Genomic DNA, 24,441 nt, shown 5'->3' with positions numbered 1-24,441 from the left:
AAGTGTTGCTCCCTATTGGGTGGCACCAAAATAGTCAGTGGGAAGCCAGAATCTTAAATACAATTCAATCAACTTACTGTGCCGATGGACAGTTGGTCATTATGACGGGGAATTTGAGACAAAATATCTAAAGGAACGTTTCATAACGTGTATCTGTTGTAGACCCATTTCCTCTCTGCTTACCTCATGCTTCAGTTGATATAAATCGGGCCTGTTTTCAGAGCTGTAATTCCAGAGCTTCATCATGACCATGTTGGTGAGGCTAGCATGCCTGCGCAGTCTCCCTGTGTCCGGGCTGCGTCCTGTGTTGACCCAGGGCTCTCCAGCCCTGAGGACCTCCACCCTGAAGAGCTGCCCGCCCCTCCTCAAGGTCCACCAGGTAACACATCAGGGCTTTTCACATTGTTGGACTGTTCCAACACTCACATTATTACTACAATAAACTAAGACATTTATAGAACACAATGCTTCCACTGGGGGGAAAAATATGTGCACATTTTATCTATATGCCAACAGTTTGTAAAAGTGCCTTTAATGATCATAACCAGTACAGATAACATCCTAATTGTTCAATTGCCTCATACTTAAACAATAAAAGACAAGTACCTTTTTGTTTAATTTATTGAAACCGTAATATCAACTGGTTGACATTCAGGTGCATCAAAGCTCTCTACCGAGAGACTGAAAAACAGCTTCTATCTCAAGGCCATCAGACTTAAACAGCCACCACTAACATTGAGTGGCTGCTGCCAACACACTGACTCAACTCCAGCCACTTTAATAATGGGAATTGATGTAAAATATATCACTATTCACTTTTAACAATGCTACTTAATATAATGTTTACCTACCCTACATTATTCATCTCCTATGTATATACTGTACTCTATATCATCTACTGCATCTTTATGTAATACATGTATCACTAGACACTTTAAACTATGCCACTTTGTTTACATACCCTACATTATTCATCTCCTATGTATATACTGTACTCTATATCATCTACTGCATCTTTATGTAATACATGTATCACTAGCCACTTTAAACTATGCCACTTTGTTTACATACCCTACATTACTCATCTCATATTGTACTCAATACTGTACTCAATACCATCTACTGCATCTTGCCTATGCCGTTCTGTACCATCACTCATTCATATCCTTATGTACATATTCTTTATCCCCTTACACTTGTGTGTGTATAAGGTAGTAGTTTTGGAATTGTTAGGTTAGATTACTCGTTGGTTATCACTGCATTGTCGGAACTAGAAGCACAAGCATTTCGCTACACTCACATTAACATCTGCTAACCATGTGTAGTGTGACAAGTACATTTGATTTGATTAAATTGTATTGTGGAACACCATATTCAATAAGGCAGTGATGTCATAAGTGGCGCTTGCTTGTAGAAGCCTATGCAATGGAATAGCCTTGTTTTGTTAATTTAGCAGACAATATGCTCTTATTTCCCGAGGCCTTATCAGTCAAGACACCTATTTTATTGTAAAAAACAACAACATTGTAATATTACAGAATAAAATAGAAGAGAATTTGAAACGCGGCTCAATTTGGTAAGTAGATAAAAAAAATAAGGGTTACAACACAATTTATTGTTTTCAATATACAGCTGTTCAATGTAGTTTATTCCGCCTGCTCTTTGGAATTTTCTAAGTGGATTAGCAATTCCACATTGAGCGCTGCATGGGGATGAATTACGGCTACGGCATCTGTTTGGAGAGTAGGCCTACGCTTAATGATTCTGATTTAAAATACGCTTTTTATGAATAATGTTTTAACATATTTTCAGTGTGAAACCTGTCTATGTTTACCACTGGCCTAGGCTATAAGCCTGCTAATCAATCCTGTTAATCCTGTTACCTGCACTGTGGGATTTTATTCCAACTAGGCACCACACCTTTTTATTGATTTTGTTTAACCTTTATTTAACTAGAAAGTCAGTTAAGAACAAATTCTTATTTACAATGGCTTGGTTTTCTTCTGTTTTGTCCTTACCAGTAATACAGATAGACATAAAATAGAGAAATAAGTGATAAGATAACAAAGTTAATAATCAACACTAGATTAATTAATTACACTACATGAAGACACACGGTTGGAATTGATTGAGCCATACAGAACAACTCTTGTCTGTATGTAGTTGCTATATATCTGTTGAGTTTTCTCTGAGCGGGGGAGATGAAGAGAGACCAGTCTCTCTGTAGCTGGTGGCTCCCTGTCCTGGTTTGTTATGCTGCTGATTTACTCCTTGGTTACCGACTTCTCCAAGTCCAAATGTTTTGGCCCCAAAGCGTGAAGGTTTCTATAGCTACTTCACATACATTCCCATGCAGTCACATTGCTGGCACAGGCTCAATGAGAGCTTGAATCTCTCCTAAGACTGCAAATATTTGCATATGTAAGTCCCCTAAGGCGGCAAATATTTGGATATGTGTAGCTTGTTTTGGAGGTGTGTGTGTATAAAAATATATATATATATTTTCTCTGGTATTGTCCCTGTCACGTGTTGGCACCCTCCAATGCCCCCCTTCTTTGTCTCAGGGTCTTTAGCATGTCATGTTTCAGCTGGCATGTCTCGGGGTCTTTAGCATGTCATGTTTCAGCTGGCATGTCTCGGGGTCTTTAGCATGTCATGTTTCAGCTGGCATGTCTCGGGGTCTTTAGCATGTCATGTTTCAGCTGACATGTCTCGGTCTTTAGCATGTCATGTTTCAGCTGACATGTCTCGGGGTCTTTAGCATGTCATGTTTCAGCTGACATGTCTCGGGGTCTTTAGCATGTCATGTTTCAGCTGACATGTCTCGGGGTCTTTAGCATGTCATGTTTCAGCTGACATGTCTCGGGGTCTTTAGCATGTCATGTTTCAGCTGACATGTCTCGGGTCTTTAGCATGTCATGTTTCAGCTGACATGTCTCGGGGTCTTTAGCATGTCATGTTTCAGCTGACATGTCTCGGGGTCTTTAGCATGTCATGTTTCAGCTGACATGTCTCGGGGTCTTTAGCATGTCATGTTTCAGCTGACATGTCTTTAGCATGTCATGTTTCAGCTGACATGTCTTTAGCATGTCATGTTTCAGCTGACATGTCTTTAGCATGTCATGTTTCAGCTGACATGTCTTTAGCATGTCATGTTTCAGCTGACATGTCTTTAGCATGTCATGTTTCAGCTGACATGTCTCGGGGTCTTTAAATCAAATGTAATTTATCACATGCTTTGTGTAGACTCCCAATTACTTATGGGCCCTTCCCAACAATGCAGAGAGGAAAATAAAAATAGTAATACTAGGATTGATAACTTGTCTTTATACACGTGTTACCAGTACCGAGTCCACGTACAGGGTTACGGGGTAGATATGTACATATAAGTAGGGATAAAGTGACTCGGCAGCAGGATAGATAATAAACAGTAACATCAGCTAATGTGATGAGTCAAAAGAGTTTGTGCAGAAAGGGTCAATGCAGGTGGTCCTGGTAGCTATTGGTTAATTATTTACCAGTCTTATGGCTTGGGAATATAAACGGTTTAGGATCCTATTGGTTACAGACTTCGTATGCTGGTACCGCTTGCTGTGTGGTAGCAGAGAGAACAGTATGACTTGGGTGGCTGGAGTCTTTGACAATTTTTAGGTCCTTCCTCTGACACCGCCTGGTATAGAGGTCCCGGATGGTATGGATCTCGGCCCCAGTGATGTACTGGGCTGTACAAACTTCCCTCTGTAGAACCTTGTGGTTGGATGCCAAGCAGTTGCCATACCAAGCGGAGATGCAGCCAGTCAATATGCTCTCAATGGTGCAGCTGTAGAACGTCTTGAGAATCTGAGGGCCCCATGCCAAGTATTCTCAGCTCCCCCTCGGGAGGCTGAACAAACTTAATGATGGTGTTGGAGCTATGCGTAGCCACGCAGTCGTGGGTGAACAGGGAGTACAGGAGGCGGACTTAGCACACGGCCCTGAGGAGCCCCCATCTTGAGTATCAGTTTGGGGGATGTGTTGTTGCCTACCCTCTCCACCTGGGGGCGGCCCGTTAGGAAGTCCAGGACCCAGTTGCAGAGGGAGGTGTTCAGTCCCAGGGACCTTAGTTTAGTGATGAGCATGGTGGGTACTATGGTGTTGAAAGCTTGGCTATAGTCAATGAACAGTATTCTCACATAGTTGTTCCTTTTGTCCAGGTGGAAGAGGCCAGTATGAAGTGCAATAGAGATTGTGTCAGCTGTGGTTTTGTTGGAGTGGTATGCAAATTGAAGTGGGTCCAGGGTGTCTGGAATAATGGTGTTGATGTGAACCATGACCAACCTTTCAAAGTATTTCATGGCTACAGGATGATAGTCATTTAGACAGGTTACCTTGGCGTTCTTGGGCACAGGGACTTTGGTGGTCTGCTTGAAACATGTTGGTATTGCAGACTGGGTCAGGGAGAGGTTGAAAATGTCAGTGAAGACACTTGCCAGCTGGTCAGCGCTAGCTCTGAGTACGAGCCCTGGTAATCTGAATGTTAACCTGTTTAACCTCTTAGTGATAAGTGAGACGTCTGCGTCCCAACTAGCCAACAGGAAATGGAAATGCGCAACGCCAAATGCTAATAGCACTCGCTAAAACTCAAACTTTCATTAAAACACACATGCAAGGTACTGAATTAAAGCTACACTCGTTGTGAATCTAGCCAACAAGTCAGATTTTTAAAATGCTTTTCGGCGAAAGCAAGAGAAGCTATTATCTGATAGCATGCAACACCCCGAAATACCTGAAGGGGACGTAAACAAAATAATTAGCATAGCCGGCGCTACACAAAACACAGAAATAAAATATATAACATTCATTACCTTTGACGAGCTTCTTTGTTGGCACTCCTATATGTCCCATAAACATCACTATTGGGTCTTTTTTTTTCTCGACTAAATCGGTCCATATATACCCAAAATGTCCATTTATGAAGACTGTGTGATCCAGGAAAAAACACTGTTTCAAAACGCAACGTAATTTTTTAAAATTAAAAAAGTTGCCTATAAACTTTGACAAAACACTTCAAACTACTTTTGTAATCCATCTTTAGGTATTAGTATACGTTAATAATCTATCAAATTGATCACGGGGCGATGTGTATTCAATAGCTCCACGTCTACAAATGATGGTCGAAAATCTCTCTTCCAAAACATCCTGTCGTGCACCGGGATGACATGGGGTGTCTCTTCTTCATTTGACCAAGGAACAACCTCAAGGCAATTGCCAAGACTGGTGACATCGTGTGGAAGCTGTAGGACTTGTATAAACTGGGAGCTATCTATTTTGCCTTGCCATAGACAATACAGGCAACTGGCGCATTGATATATATATATATATTTTTGGTGATCCGTTTTCCTTGGGCTTTTTCACGAAACACACGTTCTGTTATAGTCACAGCCGTGATTTAACCAGTTTTCGAAACTTCAGAGTGTTTTCTATCCACACATACTAATCATATGCATATACTATATTCCTGGCATGAGTAGCAGGACGTTGAAATGGTGCGCGATTTTTAACAAAATGTTCGAAAAAGTAGGCCTAATGCTTAAGAGGTCTCACATCAGCTACGTTGAGCATGATCACACAGTCCGAACAGCTTGTACTCTCATGCATGATTCAGTGTTGCTTGCCTCGAAGCAAGCATAAAGGTTTTTAGCTTGTCCGGTAGGCTTGCGTCAATGGGCAGCTCGCCGCTGGGTTTCCTTTAGTCATCTGTGATAGATTGCTAACTCTGCCACAGCCGACGAGCATCAGAGCCGGCGTAGTAGGATTCGATCTTAGTCCTGTGTTGAAGCTTTGCCTGTTTGATGGCTCGTCGGAGGTTGTGCTGGAATTTCTTATAAGCATTAGTGTCCCACTCCTAGGTTAGTGTCCCACTCCTAGATTAGTGTCCCACTCCTAGATAGCAGCAATGTATTACAGCTCTATCAAATAATTGTTCTCCCCACTGTAGGTTGAAGTCATCAAAACAACTAGTTTTTCAACCACTACACAAATGTCTTGTTAACAAACTATAGTTTTAGCAAGTCGTTTAGGACATCTACTTTGTGCATGATAGAAGTCGTTTTTCCAACAATTGTTTTCAGACAGATTATTTCACTTATAATTCACTGTATCACAATTCCAGTGGGTCAGAAGTTTACATACACTAAGTTGACTGTGCCTTTAAACAGCTTGGAAAATTCCAGATAATGATGTCATGGCTTTAGAAGCTGCTAATTGACCTCAATTGGAGGTGTACCTGTGGATGTATTTCAAGGCCTGCCTTCAAACTCAGTGCCTCTTTGCTTGACATCATGGAAAAATCCAAAGAAATCAGCCAAGACCTCAGAAAATATTGTGGACCTCCACAAGTCTAGTTGATCCTTAGAGCAATTTCCAAATGCCTGAAGGTATCACGTTCACCTGTACCAACAATAGTAAGCAAGTATAAACACCATGGGACCACGCAGCCGTCATACTGCTCAGGAAGGAGACTCATTCTGTCTCCTAGAGATGAACCATACTTTGGTGCGAAAAGTGCAAATCAGTCCCAGAACAACAGCAAAGGACCTTGTGAAGATGCTGGAGGAAACGGGTACCAAAGTATTACAGGGTAGCCTAGTGGTTAGAGCATTGGACTAGTAACCGGAAGGTTGCAAGTTCAAACCCCCGAGCTGACAAGGTCCAAATCTGTCATTCTGCCCCTGAACAGGCAGTTAACCCACTGTTCCTAGACCAGTTAACCCACTGTTCCTAGGCTGTCATTGAAAATACGAATTTGTTCTTAACTGACTTACCTAGTTAAAAAAAAAAAAAATAATAATATATATATATTCACAGTAAATTGAGTCTTACATCGACATAACCTGAAAGGCAGCTCAGCAAGGAAGAAGCCACTGCTCCAAAACCGCCATAAAAAAGCTAGACTACGGTTTGCAGTTAGACATTGGGACGAAGGTTGTACTTTTGGGAGAAATGTGGTCTGATCTGATGAAACAATAATGGAACTGTTTGGCCATAATGATCATCGTTATGTTTGGAGGAAAAAGGGGGAGCTTTGCAAGCCGAAGAACACCATCCCAACCGTGAGGCACGGGGGTGGCAGCATCATGTTGTTGGGGTGCTTTGCTGTAGGAGGGTCTGGTGCACTTCACAAAATAGATTGCATCTTGAAGGAAAATTGTGGATATATTGAAGCAACATTTCACTGATTCTGTGTAATATTAACCTTTTACTTTCCTCTTTCATCAGGGCTATTCCACCAAATCCAGATTTGGTTTCCGTCGTGGGAAAACAGCCAAGGACCAGCTCCAACAGGCAGCTTTCCAACCAGCAACTGATACGGCCATCAGAAGTGAATATATTGACTTACTAAACCATTTAAAAATGTCACCTCGTAACACAAACGTCTGCTTGCTGGGGGGGGGGGCAGGATGGACCTGTCATGTAAACACAGGCCCGTCTCACACCCCTCACAGTTACATCATGAAGTCAGTGCCTTGTGCCGGTCAGCAGCAGGTTTTAACTGGTGTAAATGTGCTCTGTATTCCCTTGCAGTGGATAACATGGGCAGGATGTTCCTGGCTGGAGGGGCTGCTGTAGGCCTGGGAGCTCTGTGCTACTACGGACTAGGCATGTCCAATGAGATTGGAGCCATCGAGAGGGCAGTGTGAGTGCTAATGCTTCCATTGGTAGTGTGTGTTGTACTAGTGTTGTCCCATGGTAGTGTGTGTTGTACTGGTGTTATTGACTTTATACTTAGGTACGATTGTGCTTTTTCACAATGCGCTTTTGTTAAATAATTCCCCCTTTGGCGAAGTTTGCTGTCTTTGTTAGGTAGAAATAGTCTTCGCACAGTTCGCAACGAGCCAGGCGGCCCAAACTGCTGCATATACCCTGATTCATGTTAGCAGGCAATATTAACTACATATGCAGGTTTAAAAATATATACTTGTGTATTGATTTTTAAGAAAGGCGTTGATGTTTATGGATAGGTACACACTGGTGCAACAACAGTGCTTTTTTTCACGAATGCGCTTGTTAACCTGTCTGGTACCAGACAGGTCATCAGACCTCACAGGACTTCATGTTCATGTGTGGTTTTTTTCATCTTTTTTTCATCTTTATGTCCAAAAACCTCAGTTGAAATTGGCGCGTTTTGTACACTGTCTCAAACAAACATCCGGTGAAAATGCAGAGAGCCACGTCAAATTACAGAAATACTCATCATAAACATTGATGAAAGATACAAGTGTTAAACATACGAATACAGATAAACTTCTCCTTAATGCTACCTCTGTCAGATTTCAAAAAAGCTTTACGGCGAAAGCACACGACGCGATTATGTTAAGACAATAAATGTTCAATAATGTCCATCTTTATGTCCAAAAACCTCAGTTTTGTAGGTGCGTTTAGTTCAGTAATCCAAAGGCACATTGCGCGCTCTCAACATCGAGACAAAGTTTTTTTTAAATACAATAAAACTTGGTAGAAACATGTCAAACGATGTTTAAAATCAATCCTCAGGTTGTTTTTGTCATAAATAATAAATAATATTTCAACTGGACAAAAGCTTCATCAATAGAAAAGGAGAAACAAGAAAGGCGCGCTCCCGATCACGCGCTTGGCTCATGTCTGGAAATGTCCACTGTCCTCTCATTGAAAGTGCTGTATCTCCCTCATTTTTCAGAGTAAAATCCTGAAACAATGCCTAAAGACTGGCCAGATGTAGAAGAAGCCATAGAGATCGTGAACTGGGTCCTAAGTCTTTGTATGGTGGATAGGCTTTCAATGGAAAAACAGATTTTGAAAATAATAGTACTTCCTTAGTTTTTCACCTGCCATATCAGTTCTGTTATACTCACAGACATTATTTTAACAGTTTTGGAAACGTTAGTGTTTTCTATATCCTAGCTTCTGGGCCTGAGTAGCAGGCAGTTTAATTTGGGCACGCTTTTCATCCAAAATTCCAAATGCTTCCCCCTACCCTAGTGAAGTTAAATCACCCGTTTGGCGAAGGAGGCTATGATTCAATGATAAATTAACAGGCACCGCATTGATTATATGCAACGCAGGACAAGCTAGATCAACTAGTAATGTAGTTAACTAGTGATTATGTTTAAGATTGATTGTTTTTTATAAGATACGTTTAATGCGAACTAGTACCTTACCTTGGCTCCTTGTTGCACTCACCTAACAGGTAGTCAGCCTGCCACGCAGTCTCCTCGTGGAGTGCAATGTAAACGCCATGATCGGTGTCCAAAACGCAGATTACCGATTGTTCTGAAAACTAGAAATCAGACCTAATTAATCGGCCATTCGGATGAATCGGTCGACCTCTGATATCAACGTGCTGTCCTCTGTAAATGTTTATTTCCCTGTGTCTCCTGCCCCAGGATCTGGCCCCAGTACGTGAAGGACAGGATCCACTCGACCTACATGTACTTTGCAGGCAGTGTGGGGATGACAGCTCTGTCGGCTGTAGCCGTCAGCAGGACCCCAGCCCTCATGGGAGTCATGATGAGAGGATCCTGGCTGGTAATTCACATTTTATTATTTCACCTGGATTTAACCAGTCAAGACAGCTTGTTTTTAAAAGGTAGATTCAGCTAAATGACTTTGTCATGAGCAGCACCACAGATATTGAGATGAGCGAGATGCAAGATCTGCCAAATGCATAGATTTAGCTTTACGCTGTTACAGCAGGGTAGCCAAGGGACCAGAACAGCAGGGTAGCCAAGGGACCAAAACAGCAGGGTAGCCAGGAGACCCAAAACAGCAGGGTAGCCAGGAGACCCAAAACAGCAGGGTAGCCAGGAGACCCAAAACAGCAGGGTAGCCAGGAGACCCAAAACAGCAGGGTAGCCAGGAGACCCAAAACAGCAGGGTAGCCAGGAGACCCAAAACAGCAGGGTAGCCAGGAGACCCAAAACAGCAGGGTAGCCAGGAGACCCAAAACAGCAGGGTAGCCAGGAGACCCAAAACAGCAGGGTAGCCAGGAGACCCAAAACAGCAGGGTAGCCAGGAGACCCAAAACAGCAGGGTAGCCAGGAGACCCAAAACAGCAGGGTAGCCAGGAGACCCAAAACAGCAGGGTAGCCAGGAGACCCAAAACAGCAGGGTAGCCAGGAGACCCAAAACAGCAGGGTAGCCAGGAGACCCAAAACAGCAGGGTAGCCAGGAGACCCAAAACAGCAGGGTAGCCAGGAGACCCAAAACAGCAGGGTAGCCAGGAGACCCAAAACAGCAGGGTAGCCAGGAGACCCAAAACAGCAGGGTAGCCAGGAGACCCAAAACAGCAGGGTAGCCAGGAGACCCAAAACAGCAGGGTAGCCAGGAGACCCAAAACAGCAGGGTAGCCAGGAGACCCAAAACAGCAGGGTAGCCAGGAGACTCAAAACAGCAGGGTAGCCAGGAGACCCAAAACAGCAGGGTAGCCAGGAGACCCAAAACCGGTGTTGATTTTCAAACCATTGTGTATGATTTCGAGACACTTTTCAATAGCCACTGTGGGTATTTTTTTTGTTCAAATAATACAGACATTTGTCATTTTTATCACCAGGCTATTGGAGCTACCTTTGCAGCCATGATTGGAGCAGGCATGCTGGTCAGATCTATCTCTTATGACCAGAGCCCAGGACCCAAACATCTAGCCTGGATGCTACATGCAGGTGTTGGACTGCCTCATTCACCTTCCCACTTTACCAAGCATTTGTCAATTGAAACGTCCCACTTGCTTGTTTTCGCCAATAGAGGGCAGTACTATAAAGGTTCAGAATACCCTCACTATGCAGCAGCAGTCGACTTGAATGGAACAGGGTTTTCTCGTACTTACTGACACCGGTTCTGTGCCTGTGAGAATGTTCTGAGAAGACTGTTAAATACCAGATCTGTTTTCTTTAAGTAGAATATCTTGTTATATATATATAACCTCTTTATTTGGACCTCAGATGATAAATAGCTGTGTAGCTAAAATCTGGTGCTTTTTCATGTTTGATGTACGTACATGCTCCCTTTAAAAAAACACACCTAATAAATAAATCCATCCATTTGTCCCTGTGTTTCCAGGTGTGATGGGAGCGGTCATAGCCCCCATGACTCTGCTAGGTGGGCCCCTGATGATGAGGGCAGCCTGGTACACAGCGGGCATAGTGGGGGGTCTGTCCACCGTGGCCATGTGTGCCCCCAGTGAGAAGTTCCTCAACATGGGAGGACCCCTGGCGGTGGGCTTCGGAGTCGTCTTCGCCTCCTCCATCGGTTAGTATCTTTAGATCAATAACCCTGGCAGTGGGTTTCAGTGGTCTCTATTGGTTAGTATCTTTAGATCAATAACCCTGGCAGTGGGTTTCAGTGGTCTCTATTGGTTAGTATCTTTAGATCAATAACCCTGGCAGTGGGTTTCAGTGGTCTCTATTGGTTAGTATCTTTAGATCAATAACCCTGGCAGTGGGTTTGTGGTCTCTATTGTTTAGTATCTTTAGATCAATAACCCTGGCTGTGGGTTTCAGTGGTCTCTATTGGTTAGTATCTTTAGATCAATAACCCTGGCTGTGGGTTTCAGTGGTCTCTATTGGTTAGTATCTTTAGATCAATAACCCTGGCAGTGGGTTTCGGCAGTGGGTTTCAGTGGTCTCTATTGGTTAGTATCTTTAGATCAATAACCCTGGCAGTGGGTTTCAGTGGTCTCTATTGGTTAGTATCTTTAGATCAATAACCCTGGCTGTGGGTTTCAGTGGTCTCTATTGGTTAGTATCTTTAGATCAATAACCCTGGCTGTGGGTTTCAGTGGTCTCTATTGGTTAGTATCTTTAGATCAATAACCCTGGCAGTGGGTTTCAGTGGTCTCTATTGGTTAGTATCTTTAGATCAATAACCCTGGCAGTGGGTTTCAGTGGTCTCTATTGGTTAGTATCTTTAGATCAATAACCCTGGCAGTGGGTTTGTGGTCTCTATTGTTTAGTATCTTTAGATCAATAACCCTGGCTGTGGGTTTCAGTGGTCTCTATTGGTTAGTATCTTTAGATCAATAACCCTGGCTGTGGGTTTCAGTGGTCTCTATTGGTTAGTATCTTTAGATCAATAACCCTGGCAGTGGGTTTCGGCAGTGGGTTTCAGTGGTCTCTATTGGTTAGTATCTTTAGATCAATAACCCTGGCAGTGGGTTTCAGTGGTCTCTATTGGTTAGTATCTTTAGATCAATAACCCTGGCTGTGGGTTTCAGTGGTCTCTATTGGTTAGTATCTTTAGATCAATAACCCTGGCTGTGGGTTTCAGTGGTCTCTATTGGTTAGTATCTTTAGATCAATAACCCTGGCAGTGGGTTTCAGTGGTCTCTATTGGTTAGTATCTTTAGATCAATAACATGGTAGACAGACATCAATGAGAAACAACATGGTAGACTGACGTCAATGAACAACAACATGGTAGACTGACGTCAATGAACAACAACATGGTAGACAGACAACAATGAACAACAACATGGTAGACAGACATCAATGAACAACAACATGGTAGACAGACATCAACATGGTAGACAGACATCAATGAACAACATGGTAGACTGACATCAATGAACAACATGGTAGACTGACATCAATGAACAACATGGTAGACTGACATCAATGAACAACATGGTAGACTGACATCAATGAACAACATGGTAGACTGACATCAATGAACAACATGGTAGACAGACATCAATGAACAACAACATGGTAGACAGACAACAACATGGTAGACTGACATCAATGAACAACATGGTAGACGGACATCAATGAACAACAACATGGTAGACAGACAACAACATGGTAGACTGACATCAATGAACAACAACATGGTAGACGGACATCAATGAACAACAACATGGTAGACAGACATCAATGAACAACAACATGGTAGACGGACATCAATGAACAACAACATGGTAGACGGACATCAATGAACAACAACATGGTAGACGGACATCAATGAACAACAACATGGTAGACGGACATCAATGAACAACAACATGGTAGACGGACATCAACATGGTAGACAGACAACAACATGGTAGACGGACATCAATGAACAACAATATGGTAGACGGACATCATTGAACAACAACATGGTAGACGGACATCAATGAACAACAACATGGTAGACGGACGTCAATGAACATCAACATGGTAGACAGACATCAAAATGGTAGACAGACATCAACATGGTAGACAGACATCAACATGGTAGACAGACATCAATGAACAACAACATGGTAGACGGACATCAATGAACAACAACATGGTAGACAGACATCAACATGGTAGACAGACAACAACATGGTAGACGGACATCAATGAACAACAACATGGTAGACAGACAACAACATGGTAGACTGACATCAATGAACAACAACATGGTAGACGGACATCAATGAACAACAACATGGTAGACGGACATCAATGAACAACAACATGGTAGACAGACAACAACATGGTAGACGGACATCAATGAACAACATGGTAGACAGACATCGTTGAACTCCGTTGAACCGTAGCCTTTTGATTCATCAATCCCAGTACATTGTTAGTGGAGTATTGAAGATACCAGTGTGCTGGAGTTTCTTCTTCTTCTTTCAAACAGCATTATTTAGGATCTGTCTCTCTGGTGACAAACACCCTTGACACAATTTCCCCTCAGTTATTAATTGAGCTTGAGGACATGGTGTTAATGTAATGTCCTCTCCACTCTCTCTGTCCCCAGGCTCAATGTTCCTGCCCCCTACCTCAGCGATGGGAGCAGGCCTCTACTCCATTGCTATCTACGGAGGTCTGGTCCTCTTCAGCATGTTCCTGCTCTACGACACCCAGAAGGTCATCAAGAGGGCGGAGACGTACCCCATGTACGGGATGCAGAAATACGACCCCATCAACTCGTAAGTGACGTCTGCAGAGTAATCAGTCCTGCTGTCGGATTTCTGTTGCTTACTGTTTAAACAGACAGTCAACTAGTCCAGTTCTGTTCCTTACTGTTTAAACAGATAGTCAACTAGTCCAGGTCTGTTCCTTACTGTTTAAACAGATAGTCAAGTCAACTAGTCCAGTTCTGTACCTTACTGTTTAAACAGATAGTCAACTAGTCCAGGTCTGTTCCTTACTGTTTAAACAGATAGTCAACTAGTCCAGTTCTGTTCCTTACTGTTTAAACAGATAGTCAACTAGTCCAGGTCTGTTCCTTACTGTTTAAACAGATAGTCAACTAGTCCAGGTCTGTTCCTTACTGTTTAAACAGATAGTCAACTAGTCCAGTTCTGTTCCTTACTGTTTAAACAGATAGTCAACTAGTCCAGGTCTGTTCCTTACTGTTTAAACAGATAGTCAACTAGTCCAGTTCTGTTCCTTACTGTTTAAACAGATAGTCAACTAGTCCAGGTCTGTTCCTTACTGTTTAAACAGATGGTCAACTAGTCTGTTCCTTACTGTTTAAACAGATAGTCAACCAGTTCTGTTCCTTACTGTTTAAACAGATAGTCAACTAGTCCAGTTCTGTTCCTTACTGTTTAAACAGATAGTCAACTAGTCCAGGTCTGTTCCTTACTGTTTAAACAGATAGTCAACTAGTCCAGGTCTGTTCCTTACTGTTTAAACAGATAGTCAACTAGTCCAGGTCTGTTCCTTACTGTTTAAACAGATAGTCAACTAGTCCAGGTCTGTTCCTTACTGTTTAAACAGATAGTCAACTAGTCCAGTTCTGTTCCTTACTGTTTAAACAGATAGTCAACTAGTCCAGGTCTGTTCCTTACTGTTTAAACAGACAGTCAACTAGTCCAGGTCTGTTCCTTACTGTTTAAACAGATAGTCAACTAGTCCAGGTCTGTTACTTACTGTTTAAACAGATAGTCAACTAGTCCAGGTCTGTTACTTACTGTTTAAACAGATGGTCAACTAGTCCAGGTCTGATCCTTACTGTTTAAACAGATGGTCAACTAGTCCAGGTCTGTTCCTTACTGTTTAAACAGATAGTCAACTAGTCCAGGTCTGTTACTTACTGTTTAAACAGATGGTCAACTAGTCCAGGTCTGTTCCTTTAAGGAATACCTAGGATAGGATAAGTAATCCCTCTCACCCCCCCTTAAGTTTTAGATGCACTATTGTAAAGTGACTGTTCCACTGGATGTCATAAGGTGAATGCACCAATTTGTAAGTCGCTCTGGATAAGAGCGTCTGCTAAATGACTTAAATGTAAATGTAAATGTAAATGTAAATGTAAATGTTCCTTACTGTTTAAACAGATAGTCAACTAGTCCAGGTCTGTTCCTTACTGTTTAAACAGATAGTCAACGAGTTCATTCATCCTGTTATTGTTTTATTTTCTTTGTCCTGCTTTGAGATATATATATATATATATATATATATATATATATATATATATATATATATATATATATACTGAACAGAAATATAAACGCATCATGTAAAGTGTTGGTCCTTTGTTTCATGAGCTGAAATAGAAGAGCCCCAACATGTTCCATAAGTACAAAAAGCTTATTTCTCTAAAATGTTGTGTACAAATTTGTTTTCATCCCTGTTAGTGAGCATTTCTCCTTTTCCAACATAATCCATCCACCTGACAGGTGTGGCATATCAAGAACCTTGTGCTGGGGACAATAAAAAGCCACTCTAAAATGTGCAGTTTTGTCACACGACACAATGTCACAGATGTCTCAAGTTTTGAGTTTGCAATTAGCATAGTGACTGGAGTAATGTACATTCAAGCTTTTGCCAGATAATTGAATGTTAATTTCTCTGCCATAAGCCACCTCCAATGTCGTTGACAGTACGTCCAACCGGAGACCACGTGTAACCACGCCAACCCAGGACCTCTACATCTGGCTTCTTCACCTGTGGGATTGTCTAAGACCAGCCACCCGGGCAGTTGATGAAACTGGGGGTTTGCACAACCAAAGAATTTCTGCACAAACTGTCAGAAACCGTCTCAGGGAAGCTCATCTGTGTGCTCGTCTTCCTCACCAGGGTCCTGACCTGACTGCAGTTCGGCATCATAACTGACTTCAGAGTGCAAAATGCTCACTTCAGTGGCCACTGGTACGCTGGAGAAATGTGCTCTTCACAGATGAATCCCTGTTTCAACACCCGGGCAGATGGCAGGCAGCATGTATGGTGTCGAGTGGGTGAGCGGTTTGCTGATGCCAACGTTGTGAACAGAATGCCCCATGGTGGTTGTGGTATGTGTTGGCATAAGCTACGGACCATCCAACACAATTGCGTTTTATTGATGGCACATTGACATTGTCGTGCCATTCATCCGCCGCCATCACCTCATGTTTCAGCATGATAATGCATGGTCCCATGTTACATCTGGACGCAATTCCTGGAAGCTGAAAATGCCCATTCTTCCATGGCCTGCATACTCACTAGACATGTCAACCATTGAGCATGTTTGGAATGCTCTGGATCGACGTGTACGACAGCTTGTTCCAGTTCCCGGCAATATCCAGGAACTTTGCACAGCCATTGAAGAGGAGTGGGACAACATTCCACAGGCCACAAAACAGCCTGATCAACTCTATGCGAAGGAGACGTGTCGTGCTGCATGAGGCAAATGGCACACCAGATACTGACTGGTTTTATGATCCACGCACCTACTTTTTTTTTTTTTAGTTAAATGTGACCTACAGATGCATATCCGTATTCCCAGTCATGTGAAATCCATAGATTAGGACCTAATGAATTTATTTACATTGATGACTTTTCCTTATATGAACTGTAACTCAGTAAAATCTTTGAAATGATTCCATGTTGTGTTTTATATTTTTGTTCAGTGTAGAATACCACTATGATGCAGTATAATACTGTCAGTACCATTATGATGCAGTATAATACTGTCAGTACCACTATGATGCAGTATAATACTGTCAGTACCCCTATGATGCAGTATAATACCATTATGATGCAGTATAATACTGTCAGTACCATTATGATGCAGTATAATATGTCAGTACCACTATGATGCAGTATAATACTGTCAGTACCACTATGATGCAGTATAATACTGTCAGTACCACTATGATGCAGTATAATACCACTATGATGCAGTATAATACCACTATGATGCAGTATAATACCACTATGATGCAGTATAATACCACTATGATGCAGTATAATACTGTCAGTACCACTATGATGCAGTATAATACTGTCGGTACCACTATGATGCAGTATAATACTGTCAGTACCACTATGATGCAGTATAATACTGTCAGTACCACTGTGATGCAGTATAATACTGTCAGTACCATTGTGATGCAGTATAATACCACTATGATGCAGTATAATACCACTATGATGCAGTATAATACTGTCAGTACCACTGTGATGAAGTATAATACTGTCAGTACCATTGTGATGCGGTATAATACTGTCAGTACCACTATGATGCAGTATAATACCACTATGATGCAGTATAATACCACTATGATGCAGTATAATACCACTATGATGCAGTATAATACTGTCGGTCCTACTATGATGCAGTATAATACTGTCGGTACCACTATGATGCAGTATAATACTGTCAGTACCATTGTGATGCAGTATAATACTGTCAGTACCACTATGATGCAGTATAATACTGTCAGTACCACTGTGATGCAGTATAATACTGTCAGTACCCCTATGATGCAGTATAATACCATTGTGATGCGGTATAATACTGTCAGTACCACTATGATGCAGTATAATACCACTATGATGCAGTATAATACCACTATGATGCAGTATAATACCACTATGATGCAGTATAATACTGTCGGTCCTACTATGATGCAGTATAATACTGTCGGTACCACTGTGATGCAGTATAATACCACTATGATGCAGTATAATACTGTCGGTCCTACTATGATGCAGTATAATACTGTCAGTACCACTGTGATGCAGTATAATACTGTCGGTACCACTGTGATGCAGTATAATACTGTCGGTACCACTATGATGCAGTATAATACTGTCAGTACCATTGTGATGCAGTATAATGCCACTATGATGCAGTATAATACTGTCGGTACCACTATGATGCAGTATAATACTGTCGGTACCACTGTGATGCAGTATAATACTGTCAGTACCATTGTGATGCAGTATAATACCACTATGATGCAGTATAATACTGTCGGTACCACTATGATGCAGTATAATACCACTATGATGCAGTATAATACCACTGTGATGCAGTATAATACTGTCAGTACCATTATGATGCAGTATAATACCACTATGATGCAGCATAATACTGTCGGTACCACTATGATGCAGTATAATACTGTCAGTACCACTGTGATGCAGTATAATACTGTCAGTACCATTGTGATGCAGTATAATACTGTCAGTACCACTATGATGCAGTATAATACTGTCGGTACCATTGTGATGCAGTATAATACTGTCGGTACCATTGTGATGCGGTATAATACTGTCGGTCCTACTATGATGCAGTATAATACTGTCAGTACCCCTATGATGCAGTATAATACCATTATGATGCAGTATAATACTGTCAGTACCATTATGATGCAGTATAATACTGTCAGTACCACTATGATGCAGTAAAATACTGTCAGTACCACTATGATGCAGTAAAATACTGTCAGTACCACTATGATGCAGTATAATACTGTCAGTACCACTATGATGCAGTATAATACTGTCAGTACCACTATGATGCAGTATAATACCACTATGATGCAGTATAATACCACTATGATGCAGTATAATACTGTCGGTCCTACTATGATGCAGTATAATACTGTCGGTACCACTGTGATGCAGTATAATACCACTATGATGCAGTATAATACTGTCGGTCCTACTATGATGCAGTATAATACTGTCGGTCCTACTATGATGCAGTATAATACTGTCGGTCCTACTATGATGCAGTATAATACTGTCGGTCCTACTATGATGCAGTATAATACTGTCAGTAACACTATGATGCAGTATAATACTGTCAGTAACACTGTGATGCAGTATAATACTGTCAGTACCACTGTGATGCAGTATAATTCTGTCAGTACCCCTATGATGCAGTATAATACCATTATGATGCAGTATAATACTGTCGGTCCTACTATGATGCAGTATAATACTGTCAGTACCCCTATGATGCAGTATAATACCATTATGATGCAGTATAATACTGTCAGTACCACTATGATGCAGTATAATACTGTCAGTACCACTATGATGCAGTATAATACTGTCAGTACCACTATGATGCAGTATAATACTGTCAGTACCACTATGATGCAGTATAATACCACTATGATGCAGTATAATACTGTCAGTACCACTATGATGCAGTATAATACCACTATGATGCAGTATAATACCACTATGATGCAGTATAATACCACTATGATGCAGTATAATACTGTCAGTACCACTATGATGCAGTATAATACTGTCGGTACCACTATGATGCAGTATAATACTGTCGGTACCACTATGATGCAGTATAATACTGTCGGTACCATTGTGATGCAGTATAATACTGTCAGTACCACTGTAATGCAGTATAATACTGTCAGTACCACTATGATGCAGTATAATACTGTCAGTACCATTGTGATGCAGTATAATACTGTCGGTACCACTGTGATGCAGTATAATACTGTCGGTACCATTGTGATGCAGTATAATACTGTCAGTACCACTATGATGCAGTATAATACCACTATGATGCAGTATAATACCACTATGATGCAGTATAATACCACTATGATGCAGTATAATACTGTCGGTCCTACTATGATGCAGTATAATACTGTCGGTACCACTGTGATGCAGTATAATACTGTCAGTACCACTGTGATGCAGTATGATACTGTCGGTACCACTATGATGCAGTATAATACTGTCGGTACCACTATGATGCAGTATAATACTGTCAGTACCACTGTGATGCAGTATAATACTGTCAGTACCACTGTGATGCAGTATAATACTGTCAGTACCATTATGATGCAGTATAATACCACTATGATGCAGTATAATACTGTCGGTACCACTATGATGCAGTATAATACCACTATGATGCAGTATAATACCACTGTGATGCAGTATAATACTGTCAGTACCATTATGATGCAGTATAATACCACTATGATGCAGTATAATACTGTCGGTACCACTATGATGCAGTATAATACTGTCGGTACCACTATGATGCAGTATAATACTGTCGGTACCACTGTGATGCAGTATAATACTGTCAGTACCATTGTGATGCAGTATAATACTGTCGGTACCATTATGATGCAGTATAATACTGTCGGTACCATTATGATGCAGTATAATACTGTCAGTACCACTATGATGCAGTATAATACTGTCGGTACCATTGTGATGCAGTATAATGCTGTCGGTACCATTGTGATGCGGTATAATACTGTCGGTCCTACTATGATGCAGTATAATACTGTCAGTACCCCTATGATGCAGTATAATACCATTATGATGCAGTATAATACTGGCAGTACCATTATGATGCAGTATAATACTGTCAGTACCACTATGATGCAGTATAATACTGGCAGTACCACTATGATGCAGTATAATACTGGCAGTACCACTATGATGCAGTATAATACTGGCAGTACCACTATGATGCAGTATAATACTGTCAGTACCACTATGATGCAGTATTATACCACTATGATGCAGTATAATACCACTATGATGCAGTATAATACCACTATGATGCAGTATAATACTGTCGGTCCTACTATGATGCAGTATAATACTGTCAGTACCACTGTGATGCAGTATAATACTGTCAGTACCACTATGATGCAGTATAATACTGTCGGTACCATTGTGATGCAGTATAATACTGTCGGTACCATTGTGATGCGGTATAATACTGTCGGTCCTACTATGATGCAGTATAATACTGTCAGTACCCCTATGATGCAGTATAATACCATTATGATGCAGTATAATACTGTCAGTACCATTATGATGCAGTATAATACTGTCAGTACCACTATGATGCAGTATAATACTGTCAGTACCACTATGATGCAGTATAATACTGTCAGTACCACTATGATGCAGTATAATACTGTCAGTACCACTATGATGCAGTATAATACCACTATGATGCAGTATAATACCACTATGATGCATTATAATACCACTATGATGCAGTATAATACCACTATGATGCAGTATAATACTGTCGGTCCTACTATGATGCAGTATAATACTGTCGGTACCACTGTGATGCAGTATAATACCACTATGATGCAGTATAATACTGTCGGTCCTACTATGATGCAGTATAATACTGTCGGTACCACTGTGATGCAGTATAATACTGTCGGTACCACTGTGATGCAGTATAATACTGTCGGTACCATTGTGATGCAGTATAATACTGTCGGTACCATTATGATGCAGTATAATACTGTCAGTACCACTGTGATGCAGTATAATACTGTCAGTACCATTATGATGCAGTATAATACCACTATGATGCAGTATAATACTGTCGGTACCACTATGATGCAGTATAATACCACTATGATGCAGTATAATACCACTGTGATGCAGTATAATACTGTCAGTACCATTATGATGCAGTATAATACCACTATGATGCAGTATAATACTGTCGGTACCACTATGATGCAGTATAATACTGTCGGTACCACTATGATGCAGTATAATACTGTCAGTACCCCTATGATGCAGTATAATACCATTATGATGCAGTATAATACTGTCAGTACCATTGTGATGCAGTATAATACTGTCGGTCCTACTATGATGCAGTATAATACTGTCAGTACTCCTATGATGCAGTATAATACCATTATGATGCAGTATAATACTGTCAGTACCATTATGATGCAGTATAATACTGTCAGTACCACTATGATGCAGTATAATACTGTCGGTACCATTGTGATGCAGTATAATACCGTCGGTACCATTGTGATACGGTATAATACTGTCGGTCCTACTATGATGCAGTATAATACTGTCAGTACCCCTATGATGCAGTATAATACCATTATGATGCAGTATAATACTGTCAGTACCACTATGATGCAGTATAATACTGTCGGTACCATTGTGATGCAGTATAATACTGTCAGCACCACTGTGATGCAGTATAATACTGTCAGTACCACTATGATGCAATATAATACTGTCGGTACCACTATGATGCAGTATAATACTGTCGGTACCACTGTGATGCAGTATAATACCACTATGATGCAGTATAATACCACTATGATGCAGTATAATACTGTCGGTACCACTATGATGCAGTATAATACTGTCAGTACCACTGTGATGCAGTATAATACTGTCAGTACCACTATGATGCAGTATAATACTGTCAGTACCACTATGATGCAGTATAATACTGTCAGTACCACTATGATGCAGTATAATACTGTCAGTACCACTATGATGCAGTATAATACTGTCAGTACCACTATGATGCAGTATAATACTGTCAGTACCATTATGATGCAGTATAATACTGTCAGTACCACTATGATGCAGTATAATACTGTCAGTACCACTATGATGCAGTATAATACTGTCAGTACCACTATGATGCAGTATAATACTGTCAGTACCACTATGATGCAGTATAATACTGTCAGTACCACTGTGATTAAGTATAATACTGTCGGTACCACTGTGATGCAGTATAATACTGTCAGTACCACTATGATGCAGTATAATACTGTCGGTACCACTGTGATGCAGTATAATACCACTATGATGCAGTATAATACCACTATGATGCAGTATAATACTGTCGGTACCACTATGATGCAGTATAATACTGTCTGTACCACTGATGCAGTATAATACCACTATGATGCAGTATAATACCACTATGATGCAGTATAATACCACTATGATGCAGTATAATACCACTATGATGCAGTATAATACCACTATGATGCAGTATAATACCACTATGATGCAGTATAATACTGTCAGTACCACTATGATGCAATATAATACTGTCGGTACCACTATGATGCAGTATAATACTGTCGGTACCATTGTGATGCAGTATAATACTGTCAGCACCACTGTGATGCAGTATAATACTGTCAGTACCACTATGATGCAATATAATACTGTTGGTACCACTATGATGCAGTATAATACTGTCGGTACCACTGTGATGCAGTATAATACCACTATGATGCAGTATAATACCACTATGATGCAGTATAATACTGTCGGTACCACTATGATGCAGTATAATACTGTCAGTACCACTATGATGCAGTATAATACTGTCAGTACCACTATGATGCAGTATAATACCACTATGATGCAGTATAATACCACTATGATGCAGTATAATACCACTATGATGCAGTATAATACCACTATGATGCAGTATAATACCACTATGATGCAGTATAATACCACTATGATGCAGTATAATACCACTATGATGCAGTATAATACCACTATGATGCAGTATAATACCACTATGATGCAGTATAATACCACTATGATGCAGTATAATACTGTCAGTACCACTATGATGCAATATAATACTGTCGGTACCACTATGATGCAGTATAATACTGTCAGTACCACTGTGATGCAGTATAATACTGTCAGTACCACTGTGATGAAGTATAATACTGTCAGTACCACTGTGATGAAGTATAATACTGTCAGTACCACTGTGATGCAGTATAATACTGTCGGTACCACTGTGATGCAGTATAATACTGTCAGTACCACTGTGATGCAGTATAATACTGTCAGTACCACTATGATGCAGTATAATACTGTCAGTACCACTATGATGCAGTATAATACTGTCGGTACCACTGTGATGCAGTATAATACTGTCGGTACCACTGTGATGCGGTATAATACTGTCAGTACCACTATGATGCAGTATAATACCACTATGATGCAGTATAATACCACTATGATGCAGTATAATACCACTATGATGCAGTATAATACCACTATGATGCAGTATAATACTGTCGGTCCTACTATGATGCAGTATAATACTGTCGGTACCACTGTGATGCAGTATAATACCACTATGATGCAGTATAATACTGTCGGTCCTACTATGATGCAGTATAATACTGTCGGTACCACTGTGATGCAGTATAATACTGTCAGTACCACTGTGATGCAGTATAATACTGTCGGTACCACTATGATGCAGTATAATACTGTCAGTACCACTGTGATGCAGTATAATACTGTCAGTACCACTGTGATGCAGTATAATACTGTCAGTACCATTATGATGCAGTATAATACCACTATGATGCAGTATAATACTGTCGGTACCACTATGATGCAGTATAATACCACTATGATGCAGTATAATACCACTGTGATGCAGTATAATACTGTCGGT

The 24,441-nt window shown here is 40.9% G+C and overlaps 1 protein-coding gene across 1 annotated transcript in view; it reads left to right on the top strand.

Moving 5' to 3' along the window:
* The first annotated feature begins 201 nt into the window (after nucleotides 1-201).
* Nucleotides 202-24,441, top strand: part of LOC124027621 (growth hormone-inducible transmembrane protein-like) — a 39,604-nt gene continuing 15,364 nt past the window's right edge. Inside the window, exons 1-7 of the mRNA XM_046339990.1 lie at nucleotides 202-379; nucleotides 7,258-7,360; nucleotides 7,564-7,675; nucleotides 9,402-9,543; nucleotides 10,568-10,676; nucleotides 11,074-11,262; nucleotides 13,744-13,915. Coding sequence (XP_046195946.1) covers nucleotides 245-379; nucleotides 7,258-7,360; nucleotides 7,564-7,675; nucleotides 9,402-9,543; nucleotides 10,568-10,676; nucleotides 11,074-11,262; nucleotides 13,744-13,915 — 962 coding nt within the window. The 5' untranslated portion in view covers nucleotides 202-244. The remainder of the gene's footprint in view (nucleotides 380-7,257; nucleotides 7,361-7,563; nucleotides 7,676-9,401; nucleotides 9,544-10,567; nucleotides 10,677-11,073; nucleotides 11,263-13,743; nucleotides 13,916-24,441) is intronic.

This window comes from Oncorhynchus gorbuscha, unplaced genomic scaffold, assembly GCF_021184085.1.
Source record: "Oncorhynchus gorbuscha isolate QuinsamMale2020 ecotype Even-year unplaced genomic scaffold, OgorEven_v1.0 Un_scaffold_3392, whole genome shotgun sequence".
Taxonomy (NCBI): Eukaryota; Metazoa; Chordata; class Actinopteri; order Salmoniformes; family Salmonidae; genus Oncorhynchus; species Oncorhynchus gorbuscha.
Note: the sequence above shows the minus strand (reverse complement) of the source record. Positions and strands in the feature narration are given on the sequence as shown.